The sequence below is a fragment of the Coturnix japonica genome, chromosome 5 (genome assembly GCF_054131305.1).
Source record: "Coturnix japonica strain WE chromosome 5, WE-NBRP24, whole genome shotgun sequence".
Classification (NCBI taxonomy): domain Eukaryota; kingdom Metazoa; phylum Chordata; class Aves; order Galliformes; family Phasianidae; genus Coturnix; species Coturnix japonica.
Window position 1 is genome coordinate 19,498,101 of NC_140667.1, and position 26,825 is coordinate 19,524,925.

The 26,825-nt window shown below is 39.5% G+C and overlaps 1 protein-coding gene and 2 non-coding genes across 13 annotated transcripts; all 3 read left to right on the forward strand.

Annotated features, from left to right (window-relative positions):
• Positions 1-225: 225 nt before the first annotated feature.
• On the forward strand, positions 226-25,290 carry NAP1L4 (nucleosome assembly protein 1 like 4). Of its 11 annotated transcripts, none has more exons than XM_085548675.1 (17): positions 226-262; positions 2,176-2,216; positions 4,316-4,347; positions 5,516-5,577; positions 6,937-7,036; positions 7,826-7,967; positions 8,100-8,186; positions 9,520-9,645; positions 10,814-10,885; positions 12,992-13,131; positions 14,075-14,220; positions 15,500-15,522; positions 15,986-16,105; positions 16,396-16,425; positions 17,708-17,764; positions 18,900-18,937; positions 24,007-25,290. In XM_085548675.1, the coding sequence occupies exons 3-16, from the start codon at positions 4,334-4,336 to the stop codon at positions 18,903-18,905; spliced, it is 1,125 nt and encodes a 374-aa protein (XP_085404801.1). In that variant the 5' UTR covers positions 226-262; positions 2,176-2,216; positions 4,316-4,333; the 3' UTR covers positions 18,906-18,937; positions 24,007-25,290. The 11 variants fall into 11 exon arrangements, 8 of the variants coding, with proteins under 8 accessions (XP_085404801.1, XP_085404799.1, XP_085404797.1 ...); XR_014946534.1 differs by having other exon boundaries at positions 254-311; positions 17,687-17,764; XM_085548674.1 differs by having other exon boundaries at positions 254-311.
• LOC116653564 (small nucleolar RNA SNORA54) lies at positions 8,411-8,539 on the forward strand. The gene has a single exon (XR_004307663.1). It is a non-coding gene; the product is annotated as a small nucleolar RNA SNORA54 (small nucleolar RNA).
• LOC116653563 (small nucleolar RNA SNORA54) lies at positions 11,265-11,385 on the forward strand. Its single transcript, XR_004307662.2, has one exon. It is a non-coding gene; the product is annotated as a small nucleolar RNA SNORA54 (small nucleolar RNA).
• Positions 25,291-26,825: the final 1,535 nt, after the last annotated feature.

Sequence of the window (26,825 nt, forward strand, 5' to 3'; positions counted from 1 at the left end):
CTGGCAGCCGCTGTCAGGTCGAACCCGTCTCCCCGCCCCGCCGCCATCACGCGCTGTTCCCGCACACCGACACTCCTCCCCCCGCCCGCCCCCGCGCTCCGCCGCCGATTGGCCGAGCGCCGCGCCGTCCCATAGTCAACATGGCCCGCGTGCGGCACGGCGGCCGCGCCGTCTCCGGCTCCAATCGGCGGCGATTTTACTGAAGGAGGCGCCCGAACTTCGGCCAATGAGAGGCGGCTTTCTTGGCGGCGGCGCAGCCCGAGTGAGCTTGAGAGGAGTGTGGCGCTGCTGCGGGGACGCGGTGCGGGCGGGTGAGGAGCTGCGGGGCGGGCGGCGGGGACGGGCCGGTACGAGGCGGTACGGGCCGGTACGAGCAGCGGGTGTGGGCGGGCTGCGGCCGTTAGGGCCCGTCTGTAGAGCTCGCCGTTAGGGCCCGCCGGTACAGCCTGCCGCGGGGTGGGGCTCGGGCGGCGGTGGGGGCCACCCGCGGCCGCCTGGTGTTGAGGGGCGGGCCCGACCCGCTCGGGCTCCATTTTAAGGCTGCCCGGGGCAGTTCACAGTGAGGACTAGGGGCGTTGTGTTGTGGGGGTTGCGGCCGTTGTGGCCGCGTGGATGACCGCGCTCGCCCGCTCCGCGTTGCCTGGCGGCCGGCCCGGCATAACCCCGCCCTCACCGGGGAGTGGGGGAGGAAGCGGGAGGGAGGGAGGGAAGGAGGGAAGGAGGGCCGTGTGCGTAGCGACAGGGTACTGCGGAGATCCATAACACTCAGACCATGCGGCTTCGGTCCAGTGTGGCTCTGCCGTTTGACCTCAGTCATCACCTAATGCCTCCTTAGCCTGCTCCTGCGGGTTGCTTTTCCCCTTATGAAGGCCCCCGTTCTCCATGTGGGGCCGTTTCAGGTTTTTGCTGCTCCAGCAAGTGTTTGCCACATATGATAACCTCATTGGTAGGATTTGTCTGTTAAGTTCTGTAACGTATTTCTACAGGTAGGAAGGTAGAGAAGTGGCCTGGGTTCGAATCCCCCCTGTGGGGCAAGTGGTAGAAGTGCCGCTCTGCTACACAGAGGCTCGAACCCCGGGGGTTGGACTCAATGATCTCTAAGGTCCCTTCCAACCCGCACGAGACTGTGAGGCTGAGTGTGTGAATTCTGTAGGTGAAATCAAAACTCTAGGATATGTTTATGAAGTCATCTTTAACTAAAAGAACATTCCCTCAATATGACTTTAAGGGTGCTGAGGTACTGCTAATGTTCAGGGCTTGTGGATCTGATCAGCAAGTGACTTTTTTCTTGCTTTCCTTCTCATTTCGCTTGCAAAAGGCATCAAAGTGTTACATTTGTGGCTGCACACAGAATTGCTTCCCTGCAGGTCTGAAACGGAAGTCATAGCTTTCCCTCCTGATTTGTTGTAGATACATAAGCAGTGATGTTGGTGGGTGGAAGGCTTCCTGTAAGTTCAGGAGCCCATTAGTTCCTCGCTTTATGTTCTAGCTGTGCTTAGAATGGCTTTTACAATGAGATATAGGCTTCTTAGTGGGGAGGATTTATGCTCTGTGCGTTTTCAGGGATATCTCTTGCAATTAAAGCTGCCTTCATTGAGGTGTCGCTTGTCCTTAGGGTAAACTTTCGCTGTCTTAAGATTGTTACAGACGTATGACCATTTCCTGCTCTTGTAGGTGACCTGTGCTGTGTGACATTTGTTGTAGACAACTTGCAGCAGTGTCTCTTGTGGGACAGGTGGTTGCTGTAGGCTCCTCCTTCCCCTAAGCTTTGCATCTGTGTTAGTTATTTGGAAACTGTGAACTGTCCAGAAGTATGGATTTGGCCTCTAATTGGTGGTGGTAGTGGTTATAATAATACCTTACAACGTTCTTTTCTTCGAGTTCAGTGATGTTCTTATTTTTTTCCTTGGTTGTCTACACAGAGATTTGGGGGATGGGGGGAAAAGCTCAGTGCTTTGTGTCTGTGCTTTTTCAGCAAGATGTGCATCTCATGTTTTATCTGAAATCACCTTGCTTTGTCCTTCCCTGCTCCTGCCAGCTTTTACTCAACAGTTGTATTAGTAATTCTGCAGCTGCTAAGTCATTGGAAGGCAGCTGTAATGCTGCTGGGGATTAGAAGCTGTTTGGGGGAAAGCTTTCAGTTTTTTTATTCATATTCTTCTTTTTGTTTTTCAGGGACTGAAAGAAAAACTTCGGAGAGATAGACCGGACTTAAAGTATGTATTTGTACCAGCAAACGGTGTCTTGCCAATTTTTGTTTCTTGCTACTTACGTGAATGGCCTTTGTCAGAACGTGCCTAATTGATGTCTTCCAATGGAGTTTAAGTCAACTGTAATTTAGAAGTTACGCATATTGCAGAACCTTTATTCCGTGTCCTCTAAACATGAATGACAAGGGAATAAGAATTCTGTTTTTCTTCATCAGGGATAAGGAATATTTCCTTGCAAGAAAAGCAGCGCAAATAACAGAGGAAAACATTTGTGTGTGGAATTATTTTATCCATTGGGTCTGTGACTGGTCCTGGGTCGGGACAGACGAGTCTTTAAGGCTAATTTTTAAGTAATGTGAGTCTGCATTTTTAGTTGCTTACTGGTGCTGCTTCTCATAGTGACCAGGATCATGTAACTTGTTGGCTGAACTCTGCTATTAGGTCAGTTTGTTCTCTTACCTTTTTAATCGTCTTTTTTTTTTTTTTCCTGCCTTCTGTACGTTATGGAAGAAAAGATTTGTGAATGCTTCTTTATTTCTTCAGCTGTAACATGGCTGCATTCTTTCACTTTGCTTCAGGAGATGACTGCTTTTATTGTCACTGTCTCTTGTTATGTTTAGGGCAAGAATAAGTGTTGCCAGAACACTTGTGTGGGTTGCTGACACAGACCTAGACTACAAGGAAGAAGGCCCTTTGACTGTTCCTGGTCTTAGTCTATAGGATTGGCTCGGGGGATTTTTTGATACATTTTAGGCAGCTTTTCTATGGAGTAATCAGAAGAGTATTTATAATCTACAGAGTAGAGTGTACGCTTTTCAATTCAATGTAAGTTCTTGTGAAAGTGTTACTTTTCTAAGCTAAAGCAGGAATTGGCATTTTCCAGATGGAGGAGTGCGTGCATTCTCAGATCCTCCTGTTCTAACTGCTGCTCCAATGCCATTGGCTTTTGTGTTCTCCTGTGGTAGTGGTCTTCTAGAAGCTGGTCTAAAGATCAGCCTGCTTGGGCAGTATAGACAAGAAATCAGACCTGTTTACTCCTAAGAATGATGAAAAATTGTTATTGTTAAACCTGACCCACATCTACTTTCTTGAAAACTTGATAGCATAAAATCAGCTGTACAGTCTGTAGTGATTACTGGGATTTGTAATGAACTATGCCTAGAACCGGGGTTGGGGGATGAAGGAGGAAAGGAACTGGAGGGAGGTGAAAACCGAAAGTCGATCTCTTTCAGTGTATGACAGCCTGGTAAAGAAATAGCAGCAAAATAATTGAGGTGGTGTGGCCCTGGTGTTTGAGCAGGGCTAATTGAGATCTTGGGGGCTGGGGTAGTTGTATTAAACTTGGTTCCAGGCATTGCAGATACCAAGGTTTCTACTTCCATGGTTCTTTGTTTTCTCACATGCATTCAAGGCAAATCCCTTAAGTAGGGGACTTTTTCCTTTCTAATTGCTGTCAAAAAGTCTCCTATGTGTAAATAACTTGTTCAGTATTTTGCTTCTCCTTACTTAGCAGTGTGTTTAGGTGGTTGTTCTGTATGTCACAGCAGAAGCAGCTATTCACAAATAATCTTGATTAGGCAGATGTTTTTTCCGCTCAAGTGACATGAGGGGAAAAAAAAGTCTTTCTGTTGCTGTAGTACATTTGAACTTTCATCATTTTCAGATCAAGCATTCTAACACAGGTTAAAAATTCATTATTTGCTGTGATACTGTCAAGGAATTAGGAATTAATATGCTCATTTCTTCCTCTTTGGGTTTTTATTTTTAAAAAAGGATGCAGAGCAGTCCAGGAAACTCTGCCATCTGTTTTAGGATAGAGACTTATTCCCATTTATAATGTTTCTTTCAGTTCATATTTAACAGAAAAAAAAATGTTTTTCAGGGTGGGATGAAAGCTCTTAATGTATTGTTTGAAGAACTGATTCATTTAGATTGGATGTTATGGAAGCTGTTCACTTCACTGCATGAGTTTGTGTGTGATGACTTTCCTAGCAGAAGAAGGAGCTGATTTATTTTGAGGTCTTAAATGTTGCCCTTTATGTTGACATAGATAAGAAGAAAAAGTTCTATTAAATCATTTCTAAACACTGTATTTCAATTTGCAGGTGGATACAGGCACACAGATGGCAGATAACTGGTATGTTGGACTGACTTCCTGAAGTGAAGTCTGGTTACAGATTACTCTGTATTTGGTCTGGTGGGAGAAGCTATATTTCTTTTTTTAAACCTATGAAGAATATCCTACCAAACTTGGATAAGAATAAAATAAAAATATTTTTTGTAATTAAACTGCTTTTCCTTACAGCAAGGTACATATGTTTGTTTGTTGCACTGGAATCTGTGAGTGTCTCCTGTTGGCTGTGGAATTGCAGTTACTGCGTTAATGAGATTAATGCTGTCTAGACTCACTTTTTCAAGTTCATGTTGAGACTTCAAAGATATCGCAGATCTCTCTCTGTTTTGTGGTTCTGTGTGACTTCTGTGTGCAGAAGACACTTTATTTTCTAGCTTTTTTACTTTTTTTAGAAGAAGTAGCTGTTTTTAAGCTGGCGTAAATACATACGTGAAGCTGCTCTTTCAGGGCTTGCATTGCACCAGGATAAGCTGGCCTAGCCAGCAACTAAAAAGCACTCACTTGCATGTGCAGTGTCCTTTCTCCTTTTGTATTTGAGGTAAGATGAGTCTCAGCAATACCCAGTCTGAGTTTTGCAACCTCTGAACTGGCAGGAAACATAGGGAATGCTTGCCCACTGTTGACTCATTCTGAGCCCTCTGTTTTTCCAGCACAGAAAGTGTGATGGAAGGCAGGAGCATCTTTTTGGAGTTTAAATGAATGTTTTTTTACTACTAATCAAAACAACTTATTACAGGAAATCCAATGAGCTTTGAGCACTTGTTTTTAAGATTTCTTCTAACCTCTTTCTTTTCTGATGTTTTGTTCTGTTCATTACCCCTTACACTAAAAAGGTGCCACAAGTTCTCACTTTAGCAATAACGTTTCACTGTCCAGGATGACTCATTATGTGTTGAAGGGCCAGTTGTTCATTGAATGAGATGAATTATGTCAGTCAAGGTAGCTTTTGTTCTTTCAGTGTTATTTTTGTTTCTTTTTGCTTTTCTTTTGCTTCCTATTCATCTTGAGAGAATGAATTTCACGTCCAGACTTTAAATTTTGAAAAACCTGTAGACATAAATGTATCTTTTCTTGGTTTGTTTGTAAATCTTTACATAACGCTGGAAATCCAGTATTGAATATTAACACTATTACAAGGTGATACTTATCTATGTCATGTTTTTAATTCTAGTAAAGCAGAAGATACTGCTTCAGATTCTGTGGAGGCTGCTAAAAATGCAGGTGACAAAAAAGGTAAGAGGCATAATGTTAGTGTTGCAAGGGGGGAGTAAAACTTTTGCCTTCTGTTTTGAAGCTCCTTTATCTACATATATGCTGTTGAAAACAAAGCAATGGTTTCTAGGCTATTTTCTTTCTGTTGTTCAGGCATATCCTTCCTGTTTGTTACAAAGAAGAGCAAAATAAGGGCTTAGTTAATGTAACAGTAAAAATGTTTTTGCACATATGATTAGGATGCTTTGCTATTGCATGAAGTAATAAGGTAGGCATTTGCAATAAAGCCTATACAGACTAGGTTTGATAATGCAGCATTATCAGCATAATCATTAAACTGAACATTCCTGCTCTTGCTCTGTCTCTCTGCTCTCATGTTTGTGGGAAAATGCATCATTTGAAGGATGTCTTCTTGAAGCTTGTATTTTTTGTTTGGAAGGTCTGTTGGATAATGCTACAGTTCCGTTTTCAGTAACATACTCAAATGTGTAAGCTAATGTGGAACAGCAGTATATTTCACTATGTGGTCATTATATTTCACATAAACTAGCAGACACCAATATAATCAAACTATTTTAAGGAGAAGGGGGGAAAAAAGAACCAGTGTAAAACTTTGCCAAGTTAGTATGTGCTACGCAACACAATACTTGCTGTTGTTTCATGTCTGGTGAGAAGAGCGGTGGGAAAGAATGGAAAGACCTGGAAAGTAAATGTGTTACATTTGCCACATAAATCCTCTAAGTGAGGATTTTAACTCCTAACCAGAACTGGTTTAGGTCTGATCTCTGGTTTAAAGAAACAAAACCAAGAAAACCCTGCATTCTTCTGACCACTCTCTTGATGACTCTTTGGGAAGTTGTGTAGGTTGTAAAGAATGTTTTGGCACAGAAATTACTAGTTATCAAGGAAGTAGTCATAGTGCAGCACTGCTTTGTTGTACAGTTCACAAAGTTGCCATCAGACTTTTTCTGGAGTTAGACAAACTGGGAAACGCTTCTACGGATTTCTCGGAAGTGTAATTTGTTCCTGTGTAGCAATTTTATGTGACTTATGTGCTAGAGCTAGTATAGAGGGAGGACAGAGAAGCACTTAGTTTGTACCTTCTTATGAGAGAATGCAGGAAATCTGCTTGCTAGTGATGTGCTTTTTGCCATTGTATTTCCAAAGAGAAGGGCACACTTTCTATCATTATCTGTTCTTACCTTTCTGAAATCTGATCCTTAGGTAGTTTTGCTTGAGTTATTAGTCCACTGTAGCGGTGATAATTGAGACATGGGAAATAGCGTGTACTTTTGCTGTGATGCTGCAGGACTCATAGTATGACATTCATGCTGTAAATGTACTCAGATTTGTTTTAAGAATGGGCTCCTGTCTTCATAGAAAAGCTGGCAGACCAGGTGATGCAGAATCCACAAGTCCTGGCAGCTCTACAGGAACGACTTGACAACACAGCGCTTACCCCTTCAAGTTACATTGAAACGTGAGTACGATGCATAACAATGTTCTTGGAAGACTGAAAGCATAATAGAATGTTATTGCTGTGTAATTAGGGTCAGAAATTTGAGCAAATGACTCAGTAAGTAAAGTTGTTGACTTAAACCGTGATTCAGGGGCCTACATATGGAGAAAGAGCTAAGTTTTAGTGTACTTGGACGGTCTTCAAAACAAGATGTTGCCTCATTCAGTGTTCTCCATAGCTTCTTTTGGTTTGAAATAATTATTCTCCCTTCCCCCATACACTGTTTCTTTCATAATCTACACTCTGGGAGTGGAGGTTTCTTTTTTTCTTAGAGTTACTGTCCAGAATGTAATGTATAGTTCAGGACTTACAAAGCTACTCTGGCCTCTAGTTTGGAGCTTTTATTTTGATTGATGGGTAGGATTACACTTGAAGAAAATCTGGTTTTTAGCAGAGACTCGTGCTTTTATTTCTTGACTGGGGATAGCTGGGGCACTTCTTAAATTATAAAGTCTGTCAACTTTTTAGCTTACTTTAAGTAACTAATCATTTGAAGTACAGTTTGTATTTGTCTGAATATGACCCATGAATCCATGGAACTTTCCCTTGCAAATGCAGTTTAGGTGGAAGAGAATTTTCTCAATGTGCTTGAAAGGGATATTGAAGAAATATGAATGTTTGACATAAGCACTTAAAAATTGCATTTAGCTATAAGCAGCCTATTTCAGAGTGACATATTAAAAGTTAGTTGCCACAGCATTATTTAAGCTTAAATAATTATTTGTTGGTTTTTTGTTGTTTTTTTTTTAGTTTACCAAAAGCAGTGAAAAGAAGAATTGATGCCTTGAAACAACTCCAGGTGAAATGTGCCCACATAGAAGCTAAATTTTATGAAGAAGTACATGATTTAGAGAGAAAATATGCAGCACTCTATCAACCTCTTTTTGATAAGGTGAGAAGACTGTAAATATTGTTTCCTTACAGCTGTGTCAGTTCTGTTTGCACATATGTAACTCCCATTAGTAGCTTATCCAGAGAAAAAAGATACATTTTTTAGGTGTTGTTTTATTTATTTTTTTTTTAGAGGAGAGAGTTTATTAACGGAGAAGCAGAACCCACAGATGCAGAGGCAGAATGGCACAGTGAAAATGAGGAGGAAGAAAAGCTAGCAGTAAGTACAAATTTGGGGTAATGAACTACAGATATAGCGGATTTTTTAAAAAATAATTCCTGTAAGCCATTTCCCGTTGGAAAATTTACTACTTTGGAGTGGGGAGAAAAAGCTTTTTTCAGTCACGTGCTGCTGTGATGAACGTTATCTCCCATGAAGACTCCTGAACTCACAGTTTAGCATTTTTCAGGTTTTTTAACTTGAGCAAAAATTGTTGCTTTTGGTTGCACTGTTCGTAACCTGTTAGTGGTGTAATTCTGTTAATGGGTTCCATTCCAGTGCTATATTATAACCCCAAGATAATAAAAGGCTGGCTGTTTGTTTGCCTGTTCCCTTTATTTTGGTGGACATAATTAACTTAAATGACCAGAAATATAAATCAGACCTGCAGATGCCACACAGTCATGAAGTGGCATGGACTTAAATAATGTGTTCTGGCTTGTGTATTCTTACTTTCCTCTCAAATGGTAACTATCCAGATTTACAGTCTGCTGGGTAGATTGCCTTCCAATTTTCTGCCATTGTTTTTTGGATAAGCATATACACCACCTGGGATCTGTGTGCAGAAGCAAAAAGCTTGATGAGGCATGAGTGCATAATTGATGGGCCATATTCTATGAAGTTACAGCTTTGGAATTGTCTAGATGGCAAATGAGCTGCTTCTTCGTATTGGTTAGACACAGCCCCTGAAGCTGCTCGTTTGTTTGCTGCCATCTAGTGGTGCAAAAGGAAAGGTGCGGTATGATTAATTCAGACTGCAAACTTGCTTGTTTGAGAGCTAGCGAAGCAACTTCAGCCTTTTTTTGTGTGACATCAGTTATGTGTATGGAATCAAGGTAACATAATAATGAAAGATAACAATGAAAATCAGCTTTGCCAAGTATTTTGCAAAATTGGGAAGGTAGAACAATTTTAAGTGGTTTTGCCCTTTAGATGTTTAGATGAGGCACTGTAAATGGCACATGAGTCTACAGGGAAGAGATAAGAGAAGAATGCATATGTTTTTCTACTTTTTTGTTGTAGAAATTTAAACATTTTAAACTTTTTCATTTTCTTCAATTAGTCAAATTACTGCAACTTTCAGTTGGTTATTTAGTCCTAGTACAGAAGAATTCCAAGTTAATTGAAAGTAAATCTGAATTCATTGTGTATGTTTAGCTGTGTAAATGAACCTTATGTCTCAGCTTCATTTGCAGAGGAAAAACTGTTCAAGTTTTTTAAATGTGCCTTAAATGCAGCCTGAGAGATAGCAAACTCTTTGGAAATCTGTCTCTCAGTGTATTGAGGAGTCATGATTTCATTTCTTAAATGTTTCTGTTTATTTGTTTCACAGGGAGACCTGAAAAATGTAGTGGTATTAGAAGAAAAAGCCGAAGCAGAAGATACAAATGTCAAAGGAATTCCAGACTTCTGGTTTACTATCTTTAGGAATGTAGATATGCTAAGTGAATTAGTACAAGTAAGTTTCTCTTCTGAAAAGAGTAACTTCTATCATATGATAAATAGCTAGTATTCTTTTTTGTTTGCTAGCTAGTGCTTAGAACCATGTCACATTCATAAAGGCCAAGTGCAAGGTTCTGATTGTGAGTCAAGGCAATATCAGACTTCAGTTATAGGCTGGAGAATGAATGTGTGGAGATGCCAAAAATTGGATGTGAGCCTTCAGTGTGTGCTTGCAGTCCAGAAAGCTTTACTGTATCCTGGGCCTCATCAAGTAGTATAGCTAGTAGGGCAAGGGAAGTGATTCTTCAAGGAGGTAATGGCTTTAAACTAAAAGAGGATAGATTTAGATTAGATGTTAGGAATAAATTATTCACTGTGAGAGTGAAACTGGAACAGGTTGCCCAAAGGACTGGATGCCTCATCCCTGGAAGTGTTCAAGGTTAGATTGGATGGGGCTTTAGGCAGCCTGTTCTAGTGGAAGTGTCCCTGCCTGTTGCAGAGGAATTGGACTAGATCATCTTTAAAGGTCCCTTCTAATCTAAACTACTGTATGATATGTTCTATGATTCTCTGAACGTGTGAGATGCTAAATCTTGGGGGTCGTCATAATCTCTAATACTATTCCTGAAGACCCTTGAAAGGCTGGTGGTGGACAAATTGAACAGTAGACTGAAGCTGTCAAGCAGGATGTGAATTTTCATAGAAATGATCTTGTAATGACTTCTGAAGGTACAGAAATGGAAGTTGAGAGCTTTCAACGGCTTTTCATCTGTGGTTAACTTAGTCCATAGAAGGACTGGGTTTTTTTCCTCCTCAGGGTGTACCTGTGGATTCAGTTCATGTTAAGTGTGCTGTGTGGTCCTCAGCTATTAACGTAATAGTTTGTATTGCTGTTAAGGATTAATTCCCTGTAGCCTGTCTTTCTGTAAATCTCATCAGCAATGAATGTCCTGAATGTATCATTTTCAGGAATGATCATGAAGCCCAGCATGGTAGCTGGGTACAAGGCTTTTTGAGAGAGTTATGTGTCAGAATTGAAAGAAGTATTAAGAGATCTTGATCCAACATTAAGATACTACAAAATTTGATTCATTCTTAGGAATAAATTGAACAAGCAAACTAGATGCAAGTTTTGTTCTTCTAAATATTGCCTGCTCAGTAATAGTTTGTTTTTGTCCTTTTAGGAATACGATGAACCAATCTTGAAACACCTACAGGATATCAAAGTTAAGTTTTCTGAACCTGGACAGCCTATGGTGAGTTTCCCGTAGGTGCTTCAAATGAAGGCTATAGTAATGATGCAAGCAGCATTTTGAACTTTTCGTTCTGTGTTCTTTGGCTAGAATATATAAGGTGTTTGTTATTCTTTCTCTGGGCTAGTGTGTTTATGCTTTGGCTTTTAAAATTTATCCAGCTTTCATGATCGCCTGCTTTTTCACCCCAGGACAAGTATCTTATTGCAATTTATACATTCTGATTGTAGCTGTGGTCTGGCTGGTTTTTACATAAATTATTTGTCTCAAATTGCAAGTAAAGTATTATTTATATGGACGTTACATAGCTTCTCTTGGTTTGGAAGTGAATGGAGAAGCAAAATGTGGTTGCTACTTGCTATATTGGACTTACTGTCTTGTCACGCACTGTTCGTAACCTTTTGACAGCGTATTCCTGTGAATAGGTTCCATTCCAGTGCTACAGCAAATCCATTAATGGAAGGCTGACAGGTTCCATGTCCCTTCCGTATTTGGAGACATTCCTGACCACTTGGTTGAAGACTTTTCCAGTGGTTTGAATGTCTTGTCTGAAATCTTTTATTAAATGTGGTGACCATGGTAGCTTTGTGCTGCAGGAATTTCATACTAGAGGTGCATAACACTGGTTCTGTTGTGGATTACATTTTGCAACTAAAAGAATTTGGCAGTAGGAATTATTCAGTTTACCTGGTGCTTTCAGAGTGCTTCTTGTTACAGCCTGCATATAAACTTTTGACTGCAGAAAGTCTAAGTTTTTTTATTGTAGAAATGTATGTATATTTATATTAGTAAAATTGGTAAGATAGATACTTCATAAATATCCATCTATTTGGTCATCAGAACACTTTCCTAGCATATTCAGACTTGGGAAATGAGTGTGGGTATGACTTAAATCTTCCTTTATTTTAAACTATTCATTTGTATATTTGTACTTTATGAGGATATGCCCTCTTAATACAGGAGAGGTGGAAAAATTCACATGGTGTAGCTAATATGATATTGAGAACAAAGTTATCCAAACAAGGCTACTGGAGGGCTTATTTCCACTCTTCAAATAGTATTTGAAAATGGAAGCTTCTTTATTATTGTCTCATAATTGGCAGATATGAAATGCCGAGATGTAGTCTTTGCAAGGAAGTTTGTCTTGCTAGTCCCTGGGATGCTGCATGCTCAGTAGTGCCACTGGTTACCTATTTATAACCTCAGTGACGTTTTGTGAGATTATCTGGTTCTGAGTGTTCGTCACTGGTGTTGGATAAGCTACATTTGTGACTCTTCCCTTGAGCACGTGCCCCAGAGAGGGATTTCCTTACTTAAAGAACACTTCTAAATCATACCTGGGTGTTTTAACTTGCTTTAAAATGGAAGTAAAGCTGAAATAGGCTATGAGAAGCCAATGCATTTGGTTCCCAGTGTCCTCCTTTCTTTTATCTGTAAGCTTTTGAGTTGAGGAGGTTGTTGCTGCTACCAGACCTGTCCCTCCTTGACCTCTATCCTTCTAGCTTTCACTCATGCGAGGAGATTCATGTGGCTGTAGAAAGCAGATGGTGAGGCAGAACTAAAGGGGCCTTTGGGTGATGGAGAGGGAGATTAACCTAACTTGGAGCCTTTTATTTTCCACGTAAGATATTGAATTTCTGCAGTCAGATTTCAGGTGCCGCATGACTGGTGCGAGCAGAAATAACTGCTGCAGGCTGCAGACAGTTAAAGCGTGCATAACCTTAGGGTTCGGTTTATTAAGTCAGGGTTCTTTTGCAGGATTCTCTGTTATTAAATGAACAAATATTCTGGTTCATGGTGGAGTGCACTGTTTAAATACAGACACATGTACATACATACTTATATTTGATGAAAAGTCAAACTTTGTTTCAGTCTTGTAAGATCATATCATTGACTGCTCAGAGCAGGTGGAAGAGCAGAGCCTGATGTTGCTATTCTGAAGCCAGAGCAACTTAAGGAAAAAAAAACAGCTGCATCATCCCTAGTGAAGAGATGAATAATAGATGCCTATGCTTCTGCTGTAGCAAAAGATAGAAGTTAATTCTGCTGATGCACTGTTTTAAAGATAAAAATCAGTAGTAACAGAACTGTAATGGAACTTTCTTCTAGTCTTTCTCATTAGAGTTCCACTTTGGGCCCAACGACTACTTTTCTAATACAGTCCTGACAAAAACCTACAAGATGAAGTCAGAGCCAGACAAGACAGATCCCTTTTCATTTGAAGGACCTGAAATTGTCGATTGTGATGGGTAAGAATATCTTGAAATTCAAGAACTAGTCAGTGTTTTTATATCCTTTTTTTTTTTTTTTTTTCCCTGGATTGTGATAATTATTAAGATAAAATAAAGATTCTTGCTGACTTGAAAACTAGGAATGATGTAAGGATGGTAATGTTAGCATCAACATGCAGAAGTATGCGTCTGTATGTTCAGTGTGCATTTTTGTTCTTCCGTCTTTCAAGTTAAATAGATTACTAATGAGATAATAGGCCTTTTAGTTCCAGGTAACTGGATGAATTCATTCTAGTTGTTGCATTACATACCCCTGGACTCTTGCCCATCTCAGCAGTTTTAATTCCAACAGTACTTCTGAATCTGGCAGGAGGTGGTCATACATGTGATCTGTTCTCTCAGCCTGGAACATGTTGGCCGTGTATTTTGGTATTCATAGTCTTGGCTGTGCACTTCCAAATGAATTCAGGATGCTGCTTTCTTGGCTTCCTGTTTGTGGTTGGTTTTTTTGTTTGTTTGTTTGTTTTTTGCTTTGATTTTCCTGTCCAATGACTTGTCCCATCTAACACATAATAGATGCTAAATAATTGTTTTCTTGAAGGTACTCTGATAACCTCAAAAAGTTTTAGCATCTACTGCCAAATAGTAGCTTTTGAATGGAACATTTTGACTGCATTGAGGAAAAAATACAGTCCTGTATGGGGCTCAGTGATTACTCTGAGAATACAAGGTATTCAGCTTTTTCATTAAAGGAAATACTTGTTATATCCAGTATGTGCATAGTCTCTAGCACTGAAGCATCCTAAATATCTCAGTCAAGTAGATTGAACTGCCTGTGTATGTATCTTTAACTAGCAAACTAGAATCCATTATTGCTTTGATGCTTGCTGTTTCAGTGCTTAGTTCCTTACTGACACCGATATCTTGTATTAAAGTGCTGTTCTCCGCATGTTGTCCTTAGGTGCACTATTGACTGGAAGAAAGGAAAGAATGTTACGGTTAAAACAATCAAGAAAAAACAGAAACACAAGGGTCGAGGCACAGTTCGGACAATTACTAAACAAGTACCTAATGATTCTTTTTTTAACTTCTTCAATCCTATAAAGGGTAAGCCTGGAAATTGAGAATTCAGGATTCTTACGATGTGCATTTTGTAGATAAATACAGCTTAAATCTATAAACCATATTTGTTCTGCTGCACTGTGTGCTTCTTAGTGGGAGAAGACAGCAAACTGTAAACCATCAGAGCAGGTTATTTTGGGTTGTTCTGTATAATTTGACAATTAGGTGTGCTGCGTAAATGGGATTTCTTGTGCGCAAAGTCTCTTGTAGGATCTCCTAAAGAAGTTGACTTCCTTTACCACAGGATGGCTCCATGCATCAGTTTGAGGCTTTTAGCTTGTGAAGAGCTCTTCTAATTCTGGTCAAAGTTCCAGCGTATTGGTTTCAGTTAAACCTTTGTGTGGAGTGACAGGATATTGTGCAGATTCTTCTTTGATTAATTAGTGATCAGTGATGCTCCACATCATGCCTTCCTAATTTTCCTGTGTGTGGTGTTTTTTTTTTTTTAATGTTAGATATCTATTTAGGTGTTTAGAGCAATTGGGATATATTCCAGGAATGTTCTCTCTTTCATACATCTCCCATTGTATGCAGGGTTTTTAATTATGTAATAAAAATTGTGTAGTTGTGTAAGAAATATCAAAGCTATGGTATCTGTTGGCTATTGGTACAACACTTTCAAATGTGACAGAACAGAACCAAATGGTACATTTTGCAGTAGGTTCACAGTGCCTGTGTCACTTGAATGCAGGATGGAAACCTGTGGGATTTTCTGTTATTTATCAGCAAAATGATAACAAATATAACAACAGAAGTCCTGTTCCTTAATTCTGTGCAGCACGCTTACAGCTGTGTTTTGATGGAGTCTGTCCTGGTTGTAGTATCAAGCCTTTTGTTGGAATAGTTTGCCAACTCCTCATGACACGTTGGCCTACTTGGAAGGGTCTGTGTTTCAGGAAGGAAGATTTATGATGCTTTAGCAAAATAAAGCTGCTGTAATTTCAACACTTGTGCAGAAATAAGCAGTGTTGCTATTTGAGGGGGCAAATGTAATCTGTTTGCATTTGTAGAAAGGCTATTTCCCATGCAAATATCTTTGATGTTGGAGTGGCAGCTTTGGTGCTTCTATTACAGCATACGAAGTGCAGTTCACGAGTTTGATTTTTAAAGTGGATCTGAATCATTGTAAAGATTAGTTAGCTTTTCAAGTCTTTAATTGCACCAGTATTTCCTGTTGTGACTTTATTTTGTCATCTGCAATATTGAAGAGGGCTGGACTATGCAAAAGTGCTTGTATTTACAGCCTTTTTTTTTTTCTTTGCAGTATCTGAAGATGGAGAGTCATTGGTAAGTTTACGCTTCTGAAATGGTAGAATTGCTTTTCTGTATCTTTGCTAAACATCTTGTTATCAACTATTCAGATTCTTTAATTGAGTGACTGTCACTTTTGGGAAAAGGTCATTTACTTTTTCTAATGGCTCTGTTGGTAACCAGCTCTTTACAAGTCTGAGGCAGTCTGAACAATTCTGTCACGTCAGAACCAGCAAAGTCAGTGTAAGCTTTTATTTAACTGGATGTTGTTTTAGCAGGCCAGTAACCTGTATTTAGGCAAATAGCACTTCTACATGGCAGTTTTGAAAATCTGGATTTAGTCTTGCAGTATTTCTTTTTCTGTCGCAAAGTTAAGTACTAGTGACTGGAAGGTTGGTGTTAATGGTAGCATGATGCTTCTCAAACCCTTAATATCTTTCTATTGAAAGAAAAAGTGATGTGCTGGAACAAAATCATTTCAAACTGGTTTGCTTTGCAGGATGAAGATTCAGAGTTCACTTTAGCTGCAGATTTTGAAATTGGTCACTTCTTCCGTGAAAGGATAGTCCCTCGTGCTGTGCTTTATTTCACAGGGGAAGCTATTGAGGATGATGATAATGTATGTATACCATCAGCATCTTGTTTATTGGCTACCGTGTGTGTAGAAATAGTCTCTTAGTTTTGTGATTGGTCTAGCATGTAGTATTATGTGAGAATAACAAAATCTGAGGAGGTTCCATAGCATAAGAGTAGGAAAGAAGCATTCCACTTATTGTAAGCTCTCAATTCTTGTTTCTGGAAGAAGCCTAGCTTCAGGTATTGCATTTCAATGTACTAGATGTGTTAGTGCAGAAGTTTTTATGCAAATATTAGCAGATCTCATAAGATTTTCTTTGTTTTGTTTTTCAGTTTGAAGAAGGTGAAGAAGGTGAAGAGGAGGTGAGATGCATACTACATCTTTTATAGATAACTATTTACTGTATTCCAGTTTCTGAAGTTGTATATGGTACTTCTTTCCAAAAGAGTTCAGCATTCCTGTGTTGTAAAGTCTGTGTATGTTTCTTGTCTTCAGAAAAAGAAATAATCCAGATTTTCTGGGTATTTTGAGAACTGCTTTGGCACCAGTCAAAAATAATTAATCTGAAGCATTTTTTGTTCTGCATGATAAGACATTTCAGTATTATTTCTGCAGTAGTAGAACCTGTTTTTCAGCTGTTAGTTGTCACAAGCCTTGAGACTGGTCATTGCCAAAGATAAGGTAAAAAAAAAAAAAAGAAGAGGGAACAACTGCTTGGGATAATGGTTTAATTTCAAGTAGGAGTTCTATTATATTAAGAATTCTGGTCCATTTACTGTGATGTTGAATGAATACAAGCATACCATGAAAGGCTTTGCACAAAACAAATGAATAAGCTAATATCCTTGATAGTTAATAATGTTTTTATTTTACTATCTTTGTGTTTTTGCACATTGGTTAAAAGTGCATGCCTGAAAGTCATCAGGATCACCAGAGTAGAATTAATCAAAAGTAATAAAGGTGGTGGTCTAATGCAAGCTGACAGCCTTCAGCATTCAGTTGCTGTTCTCCCTTTGTAAGTTACAACACAGACGTCTGGGCTATTGAGGGTTAACTTTGATTGTTTGTCTTTTTTTTTTTTGTTTTCTTTTTTTTTTTTTTTAAGCTGGATCTTTTTACAATTATCCATGTTTTTAATCTGTCCCAAATGCCAGGTTGGCGTTGCGGTAGTGTCACTTGTATATAGGTGTGTGTACAACAGCACACAAATACTACAAAATCGTGTACAGGAATACTGAGTTTAGCCACAGTGGTTCAAATAAGCTCTTTGGGAGGAGGTCAAGAGAAAGAAGAAACTTAGACACAAATACTACTTAACAGAACTGCAGAATTGCAAATAGTGCATCAAAGGAGGCTTCAGATGTTGCTGGGAGACTACAGCAGCTTAGGTAGAAAGTTTACTGTGAGTCTCACTGGATCTTAGAAATCTGTGTTTTAAATCCTTTTAAAAGATTTTACTTAAAGATTTCTGAAGATACTGAATTCTTTTAATGTAGCCCAGCTAGTTTTAACATTGACAACTGAGACACTCTGGCGTGCAGTGTTAATATCACTTGCTATTTTGTTCTTTGATTTTCTCCATTGCAAGAAGTTGCACTTTTAACCTGTTTTAATTTCTGTTAGTTTATCTCTATTTTATCATAGGAGTTGGAGGGGGAAGAGGAGGGCGAAGAGGAGGAAGATGCAGAAAGTGATCCTAAGGTAAAGACTTCAACGTGTTTAAGCATAGTACAGGCCATAATTAAAAACCGTAATTAAGCTTGCAGCAGTTTGTGAAAGTATTAATAAATCAAGCAAAAACTGCTGGTAGCTCCTGACTGTTGTTTTCATCTTCCACAATACTCAGATTCCTCTCAAGCGAAAAATTACTGTTTGGATAAATATAAATGAAGAATTATTATTATTATTTTTTCTGGTCTCCCAAACCTGCATCAAGGAAACGATAACTTAACTTTGTCCCTTTACTTCTTAGTGCTACCTCTGCGTTATAAGTATTTCTCTTTCTTTAGAAAGGTCTTATTGCAGATATTTTTCTGTGGCTGAACTTCAACTTAGAGTTGGTCTGACAAGTCTCAGCTAGCTCATTTACTTATTTTCCTTGTTCAGAATTATTCTTTATGGTTGTCCTAATGGCTGCGGGGTAGATGGCACGTGTCTGTACTCAGCTAGAAATTAGAGTTAGTCCCCAACTTTTGACTTTAAACTTGATGAGAGCTGGTTTAAAATTCAGCCAGAGGGATAGTGCTCCTTCTGATAGGTATTTTTCAATCCTCCAGTCATATTAAAGCTAAAAATTAGCTTTAGTGAAGCTGGGACGGTGACATACTTCAAGGCATTTAGTTCTTAAAACATCAGCTTTTTAATCTTATTTTGTTTAAAGGCACAGGTGGAAAAGTGCTTGATCTTTGGATGAAAGTCTTAAAGCAGCCTTACATGTCGCTCTTCTGACTTACATGCATCATATTGCTAGTAAATGCTTATTGTCACCATATCAAGAGTTGAAGTTATTTTTCATGGACAAGACATACCACAAAGATAGTCTGTATTGTGGAAAGCCTGTAGAATGACAGAAATGTTCCTGCTCTGTTCTGAAGTACCAAAATGCAGTAGTGTAGCTGTAGTGGGAGAAGGTGGGACAGCTGAGAAACAAAATGTTAGTTCTGAGTCAAAGTTTATTCATGCTAAAAAGACATAATGGAGGAAGTGTGAAATCTGGCATTCTGTAGGGAGAACTTTTGAAATACCTTGGAAGGTTGTAGTTGTTGCCTCCTGTATTATTTTGTACATTTCACTTTTCATTCATGCTGACAGTTCCTTTCAATTTTTTCCCATTCAGGTGTAATTTAAGTCTGTTTATCATTCATACATTTCTAGGTAAGGTGGAATTCCATTCATACCTAACTTCCAAGAGTCCCATTGTAGCCATGCAATGTAGTTTGTTTGCAAGCTTTTGTTTTGTTATTTCTTTGTATGGGTTAAAGAAAGGGGGGAATTGAAACTTTAGGTTTTATTAGTAAAACTCGGTAGTAGAAATAAATGCTTACAGAGATGAATGCCTTTAAATCATAATTAAAGTAGATTTTTTAGTATGACCTCCTTGCTACCCTGGCACAACTTGTGTTTTGCCTTTGTATCAGACAGACTGTATGTTATAGACTGAAGATAAAAGATACTGAGACTTGTCAGACTTCATTTTTCCTTGTTTCTGATTTCATGTTGCATCTCTTTACTGTTTCTAGTGTACTTGCAAATTCTTAAATATCTCCTCTGCTCTCCTTGAGAACTCTTGTAAGTCATTGACTGACTTGGTATGTCCTTTCCAGCATTCATATTAGTCCTGCCTGACAGATTCAGTCAGTCATTCTGAAGAGACCTTTTCTTCAGTGCCTGTGATTCCAAACAGGTTTTGTTCTCTTGCTCATTTGTCTCTTTTATTTGAAAGAAGTTTCTTCAGTTCTGTCCTATCATCTTTCACCTATCTTCTCATGCCGCATACAGAACACTACCTGCAACAGGGTCAGTGCTGCTTTTCTTGTATTTTAGGCTTGTAAGTTTCTTTTTTAATTGCTTATGAGAAAGTATGTTCTTTCAGTCTCCACATAAGTATTGCCCTTCTTTGACATTGTTCAATTCAGTTCAGCTGTTATTTTTTATTTCTAGTCTGATGTGCTTTGAAAAACCAGCCACTCTATCTCAGCATATTTGCACTGTCCACCTGCTGTAATAGAACATCAGAGCATCATTTGTCACGACAGCTTATCTGGTGTCCTGCAGTCTTACACAGCTGTTTTCCCTTCCTACAATTAAAAGTTGTTAGCTGCTGACTTTAGTTTTCCAAGTAAACATAGAATTCTGGGTTTGCCTTTTAAGGCTGGTGCCCTTAATTCTATTTTTCATTGCTGCCTCTGTTCTCTGTGTTAACAGGACCTGTCTCGCCCCATCACTTGCCCTTCTTTGCCTCTCAGTGTTCATCCCCACAGCTTTTCTTGTATCTAGAGTAGCTTTCACTTTCACATACACCAAAATAATGGTTCTTCAGTCTATTTTTGTTTTGTATCCAGTTTTCCTTCATCAGTCATTCCCATGTTACCTCCTTTATTGTTGTACCTCATTTGCTAGGTAAATGTCAATACTCTTCTCTGCTTTGTCAACTCTTTGTCCTTCCTTCCTCTCAATCCTGTCAGATTTAAGTACATTTGAGGTGTTCAGTTAGGACCAGGTCAATATCATCTGTTACGCAAAGGACTTACTCTCTGCTATGTTTAAGTTGTGGCTTTGGAAGACTGAGCAGTCGTATAAGTGGAAGTAACTTCAAAAGATACTTTGACTAGTATATTATCTTGATAACTACAGTATTCTATGTGTTTGCATGCCCTTTAACACCTTTATTTAACATTACTGACTCTGCTTGAATAGAGAAGTAGTTAACTGGGTAATTCAGATCACTAATATGAACTAAAATCCCGTTGTTGGGTAGAGACTTCTCATAGATTGCACTTAATTTGTCTTTCCAGTAACAGCAGCAGAGGGACTTGTACTGAAAATAAATCTGTTGCTAACCTCTGTATCATTTTCTCTGTGGAGGAAGTAGTTCAGACCTTTCTTGCTTAGCCCTGGTTAGCTCTGAATTTACCAACTGCATATGCGTTTGATATCCTTGCTTTCTTTTCAAGAACATAAAGGAGCAAAGATGAGGTTTAGCTCTAGGACTCCAAGCTAGAGTTTATTTCATGCTAAAACATTTGGAACCTTGAAAGGCTTTCTTCCTGCTCGACTAGACAGATCATCTGCTTTAGTGCCTACTGCCTGTGTTGTTGGCAGCAAGATGTGTTTGGGAGTCAGGGGAGATACTGAGAAGCTGCCAGGCAGCTTTAGCAGGTGGAAGCTCCCATTACACAAGAATCTATAAAAAATGATCTATAAAAGTAAGGAGAGTGAAGGCCTGATTGTTGTTTGATTCAGCTAGAATATGTCCTGCCTGGTATGTTGAAGATGAATAGAAATTTGGGTTGTTTTTGTTTTAAGTACTGAATTGACATGAAATAAAGATCTAGCTTGAGAGCATTATTTCACTGAGGTAAATGGCATGGCTGCTTTTGACACATGCTACACTCTCTAGGGCACCAGGTTAATTGGATGGGTAGAAGCAGTAGGCTGTATGTGCAAAATGGAAGCAATTGTGTAGAGAAGTCTACTACTTCAGACCTGCTTTTCTTCCCTATTTCAGCCTCAGATCACCAAAGCTTTGTAGGAAACTTCCTCGTGAAGTTCAGTGCTTGTCTTCTCTCCATGAGAAGGTGGTGCAGTTTAGCTGATACACTGGCTGACGTTTGAAGAGTGGTCTGTACATAGGCATGTTTTTTGTGTTGATCTTCTAGGTAATCAAATTCCAGAAGAATCAGGAAAAAAAACATGTCCAGGTGTCCATTCAAGCAAAAGAGCTTGAAACAAGCAGTGTTATAAACAAAAGGGGCAAAAGTTTTACATTGATTTGTTAGCAAAGGAGGAAAAAAAAAACTAGTAAGTTTTGAAAGAGGTGGGAGTCTCACTTCAGTAGCTGGTATATCTCCATTGGAACAGTTTCTCAAACTGGAATGAAGGGCTCAAAGTAGTTTAAACTGCTGCTTATGCATCATAAATAATATAAAATGAAATACTTTAAGGATGTTAAAATTAAAAAATAAGCCTACCACCATTCATTTGAACTGAAGCCATTGCTCAAGACTTGCATAGGTAATATCTTTATGGCATGTCTTCATTGCCTGGCTTGAATTCACCAGTACTTCTAAGATAACTTGGGAAGTTAATTTAAAGGCAGCACAAATTGAAATGTTGTTCGAGTGGGGAAAATAGAGCAGAGTCTGCACAGGACTCTGGATTTTGGTAGTAGCTGGCTGTCCAGATGTCATCAGCAACCTGAGCACTATGGGAAGAGCAAGCTCAAACTCATGACTTTACCTGAGAAAGTGTGGATGCAGCATCTCAATAACAGGAGTGTGGGCCTGGATATTCAGAGACCCATTACAGGCCAAAAATAAGTTTTGGCTTTTGTGCGCCCGGTGGGGCAGCTGTAACTTGAAGCAAGTGTAGTCATTGCCTGTGCTGGTGCATCTTACTGTTTGATCCTGAGCTGGCTGACTGTGTGTGAGGCATCATGGAACTCATGTACTGGCTTGCTCAGCATGAGTTGTGTGATGCTGCTGAAACAGTGGAAGAATGATGATGCTGGAACATGAATCTGAGATACTATCTTGCTGCTTATGCCCTGCTTAAACAGTTGATAAGCATTTTTAAGAGAGTTTATAACATTCCTAGCTTACAGTTAGACAGCATTATCTATCAGCATTTTTCTTGAAAGTCTCTTAACAACTGACATGTATATGAGAGCCCTTTTAAACTCTATTTTTTTTCTGTTTGAGAGTAGTAATCAACACTAAAAGGTCCTTAAGAAGGAACTTTGAAATCTGTGTAATTCAGAATCTAACATTTGTAAATGCTTACAGAAATAAAGACAAGTATGAAGAAATTTATTAGAAATTACGAGGGTTTTGGTTGACTGTTAAAATTCAGCCAGAATGTCTGCGGTGGTCAACCTAATAACAATATGTAATGTTGTGTAAACGCGTCTCTCCTCTCAAGAGGAATTCCATGCAGAGTTTAGTCCTGAATTGCTGAGAATGAGTTCGTGTTGCTTGGGAACCCATGAAGATGAGAAAGTGCAAAGCTGAAGTTAACCAGATGTGCTGGGGGGTGGGGGAGATAACAAGGAATAAGTCTGGAATATCTGTGGTGTACCTATGTAAAATACAAGAATTGGCTGTATTTCAGTGGAAATGTTACTCCTGTAGTTCAGACAATGAAGGTAAATGTAGTTAGGTTTAGCACAGAAAATGGGCGGATGTTCTCAGGAGGAATCTTAGTTACACCACTTCTTCCTCAACTAGGCAGAAAACTGAAGTTCTTTTTGCTCTTGGTGACTTGATGCATAATTAACTCTTGCATGCCTACTCCTTTTGGAACATATAAACTCCTCCAGGATAGCTAACAAGAAACATCTTGTTTTGAGGTCTCTGGTACTCAAGGTGTCATGTTTTATAGCTGATTTTCTTTTTTTTAATATAGTGGAATTCAGAAACTTCTGGTGACTGTTATTTTGTTTATAATAAACCATAAGAACAGTCAAGGGAGAAGCAGACAGCTCTGGAAAAATCCTGCTCTGTAAGAGCTCTGATTTACTACAATAACAACAAAAAAAGCAAGATGTACAGTGTAAAATGTGTAGTTCTCAGCTGTTAGAGGGCTTGTTCTTTTTCCCAAGTACACTTCCTTTTGCCAGAGGGGAAATTGATTTACTCTCTAATGAAGGTGTTTCTACTTTTGCATACTCAATTAACATATGGACTTCTTGCCTGGTGTTTAAATTGTTGAATAGTTACCTGCTGGTGATGCAGAACCTGGAAGAAACCAGCACATTAATGACATATTTATCACCTGAACAGAAAGGGCAAGGCTGTCGAGTGAAAACTCAGTCATGCTGCAAAATAAGCAGCTTGACTTTGCTGCTTGCTTCCCTCCTCCAGGTTGGTGAGGGAGATGGCAGTTTTTGCTTAACAGCTTAATATGAACTGGAAGTCAAACTGAGCCTCTGGTTGGGGAGGAATAGGAAATGATTTGCTTTCTGGATAGAGTTTAGAGAATGCAAGTGTAGGTTAAGCAATAGTATAAAGTATCAAGCAGATATGGGGGGGGGGGGAAGGGTAAAAGAAATTGTGACTGCTGTTTAGACCTTTATTATCTAACCTGAGTTTACATGTAACCTTTTTCTTGTATGTTAATGTTCTCTAGTTAGTTTAAAACCTTGTACTCCAATTATTTTATTCATTGAAGCGCTTTATTGCACGCTCTTTTGTTTTGTAACTTTTCTTCTTTTTCCATTTAAACAGAAAGATTCCAGCCAACCTGCTGAATGCAAACAACAGTAATAAGGAAATACCACTTCAAAGTGATATTTGAACAACATGTAACAAATATTTGGATACCTGGCCTGCAGTTCAGGATATTTCATCGCTGCAGCACAATCTTATTAACAATGCTTAAAATTAATTTGTTTTAAAATGCATGATTTTCACTAACTTTTCTTTATTGCTTAACATGTACAGTGGCAACTTCAATGCATTTGGGAAATAAGAGGTTTAAATAAAGCACACTCTACAGCCGTTGGTACACTGTAGCTTAGTATGTCAGCAGGCCTTTAGAGCCTTTTGCCCTATGCATAGGGGGACAGTCCAGACTACCAAGTGAAGATTCTCCATTTTCTTGTTAACCTTGAAAATTGTGGAGTTAGCAACGTGCTGAGAAGCTAAAGTGAATGGGTTACATGTATGGTAGCTGAAACAGAGCAATATGAACTTTTTGCTAGTTCCCCTCCCCCCTTTTTTAATGTTTCTTGCAACCTACAAATCGATCTAGTGCTTGAGCAGCTTTAAGTGTCATATTTATTATCTCAGTAAAACCAATTGAATTGAAGTAATTTTACTTCATGGAAGGGGGTGTCATATTTGAGACTTAGTTGTTCATCTTACTATTTATTTATTCATGTTTGTAAGTACTTTGACAGAATTAGTGCTTTGTAATAGTTTTTAATATACTTGAAAATATTCTTCCTGTTTTGCATAAAATATGGGTACTTGTAAAACAAATTCTTTTTTAATTGGTCTCAATGTAGTAGCCTAGACAGAAGAAATGAACTTACATCAGAATGACGACCCTTCTGGATGGAGAGCGAAACGTAAAGGCCAAACTGTTGCTGTCGATGGAAGTGGGTTGCAGCCAAAGAACCAGAAAAATCCCAGTAGTCTCATTGCTTAGTGTCCAGCATGGAAAGACCTGACACTCTGAACACAGAAGCTTAACGAAATCCAATTCAATAAATCTGAAGTTTTGGTGTCTTACTTGCAACACTGAAATGATTTCATTCCACGGTTTGTTTTATTTAAAGCTCTGAAGTCTTCAAAACTACTTTCTGTTGTTGTGCGGCACTTCAGGTACATGTTTCTAGTTTCAGCATCCATTGCCAGCCTCTGGCAGCAGTTGAATAGCAGCTGTATCAACACTGTGACCAGGCGTGTAGAGTGCTCCAGCCTTACCTTAAACATTTGTAACTTAATACAGTGTTTTCAATTTGTACAGAATAGATAGAATATTCTATTAAAGTTGTGAAACATTGATTTTTTTGGTGCCTGTCTGGTCCATAACGCTTCTAAGGGTCCGTGAAACTCCCTTTGCTTTTTGTAAGTTGGTTCTGAGATCTGCAATAAGGGCATGGCTGACACAGCTCTGGAATGAGCGAGCGTGCAGCTCACCAAGAGAAAAGTAGCCTACCTAAAAATTACATTGTAGAGTTCTATGTGTAAAGCAGAACAGAGCAATGTGGGGTGGGGGGAGTGTGGAAGAGAAAAGCACTGGGTCTGGTGTAGATTTATGGCTGTCAAGAGCAGGAATAATTGGAGTCTCTGCACGCACACAAACTGCCTAATAGCAGCGTTAGTGATGTCAGGGGCATCAGGTAGTTGTTTGACTGGCTGTCGAATGTATTTATATATAAATAGAAGAAATGGAGTGATACTCCTTTATGACAGCAGAAGTGTACTTTCTACTACATGGTTAAACAGGAGTGCTGCTACCTGGAGATAAACATCTGCACATTCGCACACTTGTGTAATTTATGTGCATGAATCCTTAAAGGCTGGCTTCAGTTTTGAGAAAACGGGAAGTTCCAGAACACAGAGAGTGAATGTGCCAGCATTCAGGAGGAGCAAATGAGATGAGTGGGTAATGAGGCTGACGAGCGAGATGGGAAAGCAGTGGGAAAGCTGAGCTGGGCTTGGTTAAAGCAGCGCCAGCACCAGTTGGGACAGCCTAACAGAGCTGATCTTGTCAGAACCAAGCCTTGCCTTACCCTTACTGATCTACTTGATAATGATGAGCCCTTAATAAACTCTCATCTGTTTTCAGATCGTTATTTATAGACATAAACTGCAGCTGAAAAGCTAAAAAAAAAAAATAAAAAAGACTTTTCTGAAGACTGCCTGAAGCCAAATAAATCATCAGGTCTTATGCAAAATCAAAGCAGGAAGTTGGAAAAATGGTGAGGTGATACCTACAAAAGCGAGTCTCCATCCATGCCTGCTAACCATTGCAGCAACTGAACAGAAGGAACGGGTTCAGCCTGTGGGAGCACACTGGGCCGACTTGGTCTGAGTTTCAGCAGCTACAGAGACAAAGAAAGAAATGGCTCTTGAGAAAGGAAGCAGGGATGGTGGTTTATCGGGGGCTTTGGCACAGGGTTAGGGGCTGTGGGACACGGTGGCTGAGATGGCTGATGGCTGATGCTGTCTTCCAGGCCAATTTCAGTGAGTTCAGTTATCTGGGTTTGGCTACCACCTGGTTAGGCTTTGTGGTAGGTGGAAGAATTAAAATAGGCTCTGCAAGTTTCCACTCTCCTTCTGAAACAAGCTTTTCCTGTTCTAAAGTAAAGGAAACTTAATAAATTCATTCTCAGGGAAACTGCCCTGATGGCAGCTCCAGGCCAACGCTCTCCTGCAGGAAGCCAGCTCGGTGTGGCTGGAGCACACACAGGGAGAGGTTGGGCTGGTTGTGGCACAAGGAAATCGCTTCTTCCTTGCGAATCTGGTGATTCAGAAGGCAAGCTTGAGATGTCAGACATGCTCAGGCGGCCTGAAGCTACCCGGCGTTAGCACAT

Coding starts and splice junctions, on each gene's coding strand:
- NAP1L4 (XM_085548671.1), top strand. CDS start 227: ATGAGAGGCGGCTTTCTTGGCGGCGGCGCAGCCCGA. Junction 5,578..6,936: donor AAATGCAGGTGACAAAAAAG/GTAAGAGGCATA, acceptor CTGTCTTCATAG/AAAAGCTGGCAGACCAGGTG. Junction 16,106..16,395: donor CTATTGAGGATGATGATAAT/GTATGTATACCA, acceptor TTTGTTTTTCAG/TTTGAAGAAGGTGAAGAAGG.